This window comes from Grus americana, chromosome 3 (genome assembly GCF_028858705.1).
Source record: "Grus americana isolate bGruAme1 chromosome 3, bGruAme1.mat, whole genome shotgun sequence".
NCBI classification, from domain to species: Eukaryota; Metazoa; Chordata; class Aves; order Gruiformes; family Gruidae; genus Grus; species Grus americana.
Genome location: NC_072854.1, coordinates 80229983 through 80239736, shown reverse-complemented (window position 1 = coordinate 80239736; position 9754 = coordinate 80229983). Strand labels below are relative to the sequence as shown.

The window sequence follows — 9754 nt, the reverse complement described above, 5'->3', positions numbered from 1 at the left end:
CCTAGTCTTCCAATTTCCATGACTGCACTAAATTTTGTATTAAAAACTCAACTTTAGTGAGCCTCCAAGTCCAAGCTACCCCTAAACAGAGTGTAATTTTACCCCACCTTTATTGGAAAACTCTTTCTTCGAAGCAACACTTGTCTTTTTTATGAGTTATTCAAATGATCACCTACTGCATTTCACTGCATTAGAGAGTAAGTACTTTTGAAAACATTTGTAGTGTGTATTTGAATACCTCTGGTATCTTTGTACAGATACCATACAGTTCTTCCAGTCTTGAAAATAAAAGAGACCAAGCAGCAGTTCTGGTTTCAGGAAAAAGATCCCTGCTTTGCAGTCCATCCCCACTAAAATCAATGGGACCGACAGTGAATTCACCAGGAGCCGAAGCTGAACCTAAACACTCCTCTGTTATAGCTGCCAGCGCATCGGCCACTCATCTTTTATGACACCCGTGCTCTCCAGAGTGGAGCGCTTCTTCCAGACTCTTCACTTTTTGTAGACTAAGAACATTTCCAAGGGACTAGACTATAATGTAATTATGACTATGACTCTGCAGTTGTCATAGCAATAAAATGAGGGTGCTGTGTTGTTAAAAAAAAAAAAACAAACCCAACACCAAACTTCAAATATAGCTAGCACGGACCTAATAATTCTTTATTTCTAACTGCTTTACCACATTTGTAGGCGCTTTGGAGGAAGGCCAGTTGAAGAGTCACTCACGGCAGATTGCCTTCTGAACCGCTGTACTCACAGTTTTCCACCTCTGAGCAGCAGGAGCCTGCCTGTCCTTGTTTCCTCGTAAACCTGTCTTTTCCTGCGCCTGCTCCGTACTGGCTAAGCCGGCTGCGCCGTGTGGGACTGAAAGTTGTGTAGTATTCACCAGGTAGGGCAGTTTTCAAGAGTTTCTTTCGTTATACCCTTAAAAGGTATCCTTAAAAGGTTATGTGTAATTCAAATTGGGGTTACGGAGTAAAAATGGGAAAGGGATTGTTGGTATGTGGTTTGGACCAAGGTTAGCAAGCTTTTGTAGTAACACAGCTTGTTCTGTCACGCACACAACCAAACTGTGACTTGAAGCTGCATGTAACAATTACGTGGTATTTAAGCTATACTTTCCCACCAAGCACCTCTCTTTCAAAGCAATTTCCCTACTTCACGCTGTTACAACACAGCGCGGAGATACGGCTCGCAACTGAAAACACCAGGCACAGAAATCTACCTCCGGAACAACTGCTTATTGACTTAACAAATGTACTGTTTTTTAAAACCTTTGTCTAGCTAGCCAGTCTTCACAGCATTTGAATTTGCTTAGGAATACAGACTTTAACTTCTCTCCCATGCAAGGTGTTATTAAAAGGGACAAGGTACTGAAAACTTAGCAAGTCCTAATAATCCATCCTTTTTTCCAGTGCAGATGATGTTGTGAAGTGATGCCTTGAGACTTTTATGCTTCTCTTGGTACAGCGAATACCAGCCAAACGTTCCACATTACCCAACTCACAAGCATGCTGCATTAAAATTAGAAATGTAAATCATTTTGCTTTTTAAGTTTCATTTATGTAAGAGAAAGTACTGTTAATTTTGCTGAAGTCCATTCTCACCGGTGGGACTATTAATGAATGTCACCGTGTAAGGATTTGTACAACAAAATCTTTAGTAGAGACAGAATTTTCTCTGTTGAATTCAAAACTAAGTAAAATCCAATTAAGACATAGAAGCAGGAAATTCCCATTCCAAATACTGGCAGGTAGAACCTTTTCCACTGTAATTTAAAAATTGCTTGCTTCAGTCCAGGGGTGATGACTAGTCCTAGGGTTTTTAGGGGGAGATTGGGAAGGAGGGAGGGTTTGGATTCACTGAAACGGTAAATTAAAATACACACAACATTAAAAAGTTATGCTAAACATCATGCTTTTTATTTTGGGGGAAGAGCAAGAAAATAGCAGTACTTCAACAGACTAGAAAAAGCCACATCTAAATACAAAAAGCACAGCAAATTATATTCAAAGCTGATACATTCTTAAGTCAAAGCAGGAAGTTGTGCCTACATCTGTGTGTATATACACTCATACATATATACACACATACGCACACAACTTCTTAAATACAGATGTAGCCATTTGGATTATCTGTGTTTGCCTTATAATTCATTTTAGTTTTGGGTGAGTGAAGTAATTAGACCAGAATTAGCATTTAAAAAAAAAAAAATCCAACCATTGCCACAAACTAGATTAAGAACTTGCACACATACACAATTACAGTACAGTCTTTGCTCTTGTGGCCTTTAAATTCCACTAAAATAAGCCAGTTTTAGAGGGAATGCACAAAAACTCCACCCTGGAAGTCTCTTGGCTTTTATCACTGCAACATCCTAGCCTTTGCTAAAAACTAAGAGCAGAGCTACCCCAGAATGTGATCTCCAATTCTTTCTGTAAACTGTATGCATGCCAGACATGAACCATGCAAAAACCTTTTGAGATTTAAGCCCTTAATTATTAGCTTGTGTCAAGATTCAGGCACTGTGTTTTACAGCAATCTTCAGAATTAAAGTTAAGAAATGAAAATCGCGTTGGGAGCTGATTTTACTTAAAATAGAGAAGGGTAAAGACTCAGATACTTGGCAACTCTCTTTTCCAAGCTGATTAAGCATTACATGTACACACTATGAAATAATAAAAACTTAACCGAGTGCTTTAGTAAGTTCTGAAACCAAAATAAGTTATACTTCAAAGAACAAGTTAGTATAAAAAGTTTTAACATATGCAAAGTATGTGCTCAAAATACTTATTTTGCATTTTTAAAAAGAGCTGTAGTCTACCTTAGAGAAACAAAGTTCACCCAGTATAAAATATTGCAATTTGTCCCATTGTGTCATATGAGAGGTTTCCTTATTCTTCATATGATCAAGAACACTTGCACAAGAGTTCATGTTATTCCAAGCCACATAGTGGCAGACAGACTATGTTTGAATCTGTGCTTTTACTACGCAGTACAGTAAAAGCTAAGCAAACCATTTCAGAACAGAGTTTAGCAGGTCAAAGAGCTACGTTGCGAGAAATCCAGACAATAGTATAAAAGTTAATGCCAAGTGGCAGTACCAGGAAAGTGAATTAGATCAACAGAAAAAAAACTGCTGATAACACTCACTATCATGTGTACAGCTTGTAAGCTAGGAATAAGGAAAAAAATCAAAATTAGCTTAAGGAGAAAAAAAAATTAAACTGTGTAAACAATCCATCCAGTATAAAACTGGATGCAGCTGATAAGAGCAGATCTAGCTTAGTAGAGCTGAGGATGTGCGTGCATCCAGATGCCTGTTCAAAATGCATTTTCCCATACCATTGACCAAAAAAAAAAAAATCACCTATAGCTATTTACACCACAGCAGAGGCTTCCCTCCCCCCTTACAAAGTTATTACAACTCAGGAAGTCACTGCTGTCTTCTATCATTAAAATTCCAGTTATAAGCTACCAACGTTTGTAAGTTGAAAACACCCACCTTGCAAATTAAATTGAAAACTCTTGTCAAGCATGTCTGAGGACTCTTCAAAAGTTAGAGTACAGCACTTTCCTCAAGTGGTATTTGCATGAGTAACTTGTACTGACAGCCTGTTAAAATAAGTGAATTTAACACAACTCGGGGTAGCTGGGTGTTCCTCCTCAGGAAGAAGGATCCGTACAGATTCCAGTCGTTCTTGCTGAGGTGTGTTACAGGGAGAGAAGGACAAAAGAACCTCAGTCAGCCTGGAGGTGAATCTTCCTGCTTCTAGAAGTATTCCTCCTCTTCATCAAAAAACCCATTTTCCAAAGCGTACGAGCAGTCTGCATTAGAGTCAGCTTGGCAGGCACCTTTATATTCTTGAATCGATTCATACAGGGAGTACAACTGACACAGTAATGACATATCTAGCTGCCGAAGGCCAACCTGAGGGGGGAAGAATTCAAACAAATAAACAAACAGCATTACAATTGTGATTTTACTGGCAGTATAATGCTATATATCTTTCGCTGCTAAACAAGAGGATCGAGCTTCTTTCTACCCTGAACAGTTATGAAATATGGAAGTATAACTTATTTTCTACAGTGACAGACTCCCTATGGGATAAATTGGAAAAAAGAACAGGGGACAATGTGATGGGATACGGCGGAACATGAGCAAAGTGTTCTTTAAGATTTCGTATTACAATGCCCTGCTTAACTTCCAATAAGCAGTTCACTCCTATCTGAAGCATTACAGATAAATGCATAAACTCTATATTCCTCATTACGCAAGAGACATACTTTTCCAGTAACACTGTGTGTCTTTCACACATCTCTCTCACATAGTATCATAGGCTCTCTGGTTTTGTTTAAAATGGCCTGGATTAAAAATTGCAAATGGAGCTCTGGCTGGTTTTCCACTTCCTGGCTAAGTATTTTCTACTGTAATTTTCTTTTCTGTATCGACATATGTAGGCATCTGACAAGGCTAGGTGTGTTGGGTTTGCGTGGCAAGGTTTTGGTAGCGGGGGGGCTACAGGGGTGGCTTCTGTGAGAAGCTGCTAGAAGCTCCCCCTGTGTCTGATAGAGCCAATGCCAGCCGGCTCCAAGACAGACCCACCGCTGGCCAAGGCCAAGCCAGTCAGCGCCTCTGTGATAACATATTTAAGAAGAAGAAAAACACTTGGAGAGAGAGAGCTTTTGCAGCCGGAGAGAGGAGTGAGAAGATGTAAGAAACTCTGCAGACACCAAGGTCAGTGCAGATGGAGGGGGAGGAGGTGCTCCAGGCACCGGAGCAGAGATCCCCCTGCAGCCCGTGGTGAAGGCCATGGTGAAGCAGGCTGTCCCCCTGCAGCCCATGGAGGAAGGATGAGGGGGTGTAGAGATTCCACCTGCAGCCCATGGAGGACCCCACGCCGGAGCAGGTGGAGGCACCTGAAGGAGGCTGTGGCCCGTGGGAAGCCCACGCTGGAGCAAGTTCCAGGCCGGACCGGTGGACCCATGCAGAGGGGAGCCCATGCCAGGGCAGGTTTGCTGGCAGGACTTGTGACCCCGTGGGGGACCCCACGCTGGAGCAGTTTGCTCCTGAAGGTCTGCACCCCGTGAGAGGGACTCCATGCTGGAGCAGGGGAACGATGAGAGGAGTCCTCCCCCTGAGGATGAAGAAGCGGCAGAAACACCGTGAGATGAACTGACCGTAACCCCCACTCCCCGTCCCCCTGTGCCGCTGAGGGGGGGGAAGGTTGAAGCCGGGAGTGAAGTTGAGCCCGGGAAGATGGGAGGGGTGGGGGGAGGTGTTTTAAGAGTCGATTTTATTTTCTCATTCCTCTACTCTGTTTTGCCTAGTAATAAATTAGATGAATTCCCTCTCTAAGTTCGGTCTGTTTTGCTCGTGACAACAATTAGTGAGTGATCTCTCCCTGTCCTTATCTCAACCTACAAGCATTTCGTTATGCCTTTTCTCCCCTGTTTGGTGAATGAGGGGAGTGAGAGAGCAGCTCTGGTGGGCACCTGGCCTCCAGCCAGGGTCACCCCACCACACTAGGTATGCCTAGCACAATACAGCATGCTACTTGAAGGCAGCAAAACTAAAGCAGAAGAGAGCGAAGGATGTACATTTTCCCGTGCTACTCAAGCATAGGCTTGATTTATAACTAAGCACCTAATATTTTGGTCCCCAAACTTCTAAAATATTAGTTCCAGAGCTAGTTAAAGATTTGGAGGAACATTACCTTGTAGCCTGCATCTTTAGGTCAGGTACAAAACCAGTACATTGCACCACAAAGCAAAATAAAGCCAGTCATTTAACTCAAAGCAGTTTCCCTCTCTGGCAACAAAAAGGAGAGTTCATTTGATATTGTCACCTATCCAAGTCAGATCAAATTAAATCTAAATTTTGTCTTGCAGTAAATTAAAACCACCACCCAATTTAACATTTTCAAGAAGCAGCCATTTCTGCCTAAATTTTCAAATAAGCGTTAAGCTGACAGGCTGTTCCTAGTGAGCCTCAGTTTCATGAAATGGAAGTTTTTGCTGAAACTCATGTTCAGAGGAGAAAAAAAGAATAAAAATAATGTTAGTAGCCTTTATTGCAGCCTGAACACCAGGCTACATTTTACCTAGAATGAGAAATCTTACCTCAAAAATCTCTCCTTACATGTCTAAATTCTAAGGACAGATACACTCAGCACATGAAAAAACCACAAGAGGCTAGTATGAAGATCTTCCTTTGGCACTGCTGAACTATCCTACCAGATCCTTTCTCCAAAGGTGGAAGGAGGGGAAAAAAAAAAAACCTATCACACCACAATGCCGTTCCCACTCAGAAAAATAGGATACGGCATCTTTCAGGATCAACACAAATTACTTGGTGAGGTCACGAAGCCAAGACGTGATGTCCCATCAGAACTAACACACGGACTTTAGGACAAGACATGGAACAAAATGTGTAATGCTGCGCTAGCTGCCAGGAGGTTGTGGACAAGCCTTTCCACCACCTCAGATCTATGCTGCTTTTCTTACCCTTGTCTATTTTCCCCTGTAATGAATGCGACACCTTTCTCTCTCCTCGTTTAAGCATGCACTCCGCAGGAAGCGTATGCTACTCTTCCTTGCTCTCTGTTCTGTCAGCGGAAGCAGCCCTTGTGCAAATCTCCTTCTGCAAAAAATTGTATAACAAAACCCAGCCAACCAAACAAGACTGCAGGAGGGAAAATAAAAGGGAGGTATTTGTACCATATCCAGACCCCTCCATCTAGCCCTGCTGAAGTAATTTCTTCAGACTTGTTAAGCTAATGACTGTTTACCTGCGCAAGAATAAAGTCTGAACATCAGCCTTTGGAGGTTGCAGTTGATGAAGTTTGGCTTGCCCCAAAACAAACTGCTCACCTCAAGTAATAAAGGATGCTGTGAAGCTGGACTTAATGCTATGACATGCAAACATGAGACCCACCAGGCAGACTTGCATCAGAGCTGAATGTTTGAAGTACAAGACTGCGGTGAAGAACTGTCCAAAGAGTGATTAGGAGTGAGTTGAGCCAGAAAGCTCAACCTGGAGACAGACAACCAGTTCTTTGCCTCCTGAGGAAAGCAGGAGCATTTTCAACAGCAGCTCTCCCATTTTAGCTCTGTAAAACACTTCAGTGCTTTCTGTGAAGATCAGTTCTACACCAAGCACAATCTCCAAGATAGAAATTGCTCAGCAGAATTAACTTAGGAGGTCTTAACACTGAAGAGTTATGCTTAGCATCTTATTTTTCTGTAGCTGTCACTAGTGTCAAACAACCAATCAAGAACAGTAAGTCTATTTAGAAAAACGCAGCCTCTAGCTCTTCACAACTTTCAAGTATGATCCCCGAGGTAGCGAAGCCTGAAGAAGTGTCCAAGCCTGCCAGCACAAGCATAAAGTTTTTAATCCCAGCCAATCTGCATGTGACTCTATAGTTTTATCATAGCACCTACAAGACAACCTATAATGCACAGTCCCATGCAATTGACTCTTTTCCTCAAGATGACAGTTCTGAAGTGACTTCTCCTTTCATCCCTCCCCCTCTGAAGCATCTGAATCCATCACTTTCTCATCTTTAAAAGCTTATATATATAGTACCTCGCTTGATCATGCAAGAAGAGATGCTGCTATGCACTTCTTCCCCATTCACTACTGAAAATTTAACGCAAGCTCGTTGCTTGCTTTAATAGAACAGAAATGCTATCTTTGCTCCAAGAAAGAGCGTACGATATAAAGTGCTATTATCTACCTGATGAAAGGCATCCTATTAGTATGCAAGAGTCTCTCTAATTTGTAAGGGCCACAAAAACGTACACCTGGAACCAGGAGATTGTTGCCTGACGGTCTTTGATGTGTTCAGAGGTGAAGTACTTTTTCTTCAGAAGTGTTTTATCAAATTATCATTAAGGATAACAGTATCAAAGGGGAAGTCTAGGTGTCAAATGACTTTAACAAGCATCTCATTTGATTTTCCATGAGGAAAAATAGATTAGACTTTTATAACAAGTTATCTTTGCTTCTTTGGAAAGGATTAAGACAACTATGATCATATCCTTGCTTCCCCTTAGATCGTTGCAGAAAAAGCCCCTAGGGTTGATTGCATCGAAGCCCAGGAAGCGCGAGTGGCTAACTGGCAACTCTAACACACAGTTTTACGAATATCTCAAACTGTATTTGAGCTACTTGTTGAAACACTGGTGGCAGACTAAGATTTCAGCACACTACGTTTTCTTTCTAAATCCCCAGAAAGGTCTTTCAACAGAGTTACTTGTGCTCAAACACCTTCTTACCATAAGAAAACCAGCCTTAAACCAGGCAGATTTTCAGCAATATCATATTTTATATATTTCAGAACACTAAGGGCACAATGCTTAGGTTATTATTAGTCATTACAGCTGCAGCTGGCACCAGCAAAGCACCAACACCCAAATCAGTGTTTAATCAAGAGGTGCGCCAGGTCGCCCGGAGGAATTTCACTAATAACGCCATGCTACAGAATCAAAACAAAGACCTGAAAAAAGCCCTGTGTTTAATTGCGCTTCACTTGAACTGAATGAATCAGTGCCGATACTTTTTTTTGTGTGTGCGTGTGTTCAACGACAGCCTTTTAAAATGGGTGTCAGGTTCAAATGGATACCACTGAGCGAGGCGCTCCTTGAGCGGCTCTCAAGCCGCAGATGGAGGAGCCCCACCATTACAGCCGCAGGCTGGTGGAGCCGGGGGTCCCGTCTCTCCCTCCGTGCCGTTACCGGCGCGTTTCACGGTACCTGCTCCCCGCAGGAGCCGGGCTGGGTTACGGAGAGTTGCGCCGGGCCGGGCCCGCCCGCACCGTTCCGAGTGGGCTCGACGGGCCGCAGCCGGCTCCGGCCACCCGCTCCACCGCTGCCGCCGGGCCCGGGGCGCCCTTCCGGGCCCGGGGAGGCCGTTGGGCGGCGGCAGCGCCCCCCGCCGCCGCTCGCCACGTCTGCCGCCCCGCCGAGGCCCGGCCCGCCCCGCCCCGCTCACCATCTCCTTGCGGAGCAGGGCCAGCGCCGCGTCCAGGTTGGGAGGTTTCGGCGGCCGCGGCGAGCCCCGGCCGCCGCCGCTCAGCTCGTCCTGGATGCGGGACTTCTGCGCGTAGAGCCGCTCCAGGTCCCGCCAGCGCCCGCCCTGGCCGCCGCCGCCGGAGGAGGAGGAGTTCAGCAGCCCGCTCAGGCTCTTAGGCAGCGGCGGCAGCCCCGCACCGCCACCGGGCCCCAGGAGCCCCGGCCCGCTCATGCTGCGGCGGCGGCAGCAGCGACCGACGGAAAGAACCGCCTCGGCCCCGCTGCGGGAAGCGCCGCCTGGAGCCCGCCCCGCCTACGGGCCGGGGCGGGAGGGAGAGGCCCGGCGGGCGGGGCGGGGGCTGGCGGAGGCAGGCAGGCAGGCAGGCAGGCAGGGGGCCTTCGGTAGCGAGGAGGACGGGCCGCAGGTGCCCCGGGGGTGCGGAACGCGCTGGGGGCGGGCGTGGCCGCCGCTCGGCACCAGGCGGCTTTGTCGGAGGCGAGGTGCGGCGCGGTGGCCCGCGTCCCCTCGGGCAAGGCCCGGCTGCCTGCCGGCTGGTCTCCCGCCTCAGCCTCGGGGCGCCGGCCGGGGCCAGCGGGCCTGTGCCCCGCAGAAACACCCCCGCGGCAGCCGCCTGCCTAGGGACTGGGAGAGGCGGGAGGCCGCTGCAGGGACGGGGCTGAGCCTCCGGGCTCTTTTCGGGGGTGCCGGGATGGGGGGGATGAAATGCAGTGAAAG

The 9754-nt window shown here is 46.0% G+C and overlaps 1 protein-coding gene across 1 annotated transcript; it reads right to left on the bottom strand.

Moving 5' to 3' along the window:
- Positions 1-1900: 1900 nt before the first annotated feature.
- Positions 1901-9422, bottom strand: FAM89A (family with sequence similarity 89 member A). Its single transcript, XM_054822695.1, has 2 exons — positions 8999-9422; positions 1901-3931 (listed from the first exon to the last, which is right to left on the bottom strand). The coding sequence occupies exons 1-2, from the start codon at positions 9248-9250 to the stop codon at positions 3773-3775; spliced, it is 411 nt and encodes a 136-aa protein (XP_054678670.1). The 5' UTR covers positions 9251-9422; the 3' UTR covers positions 1901-3772.
- Positions 9423-9754: the final 332 nt, after the last annotated feature.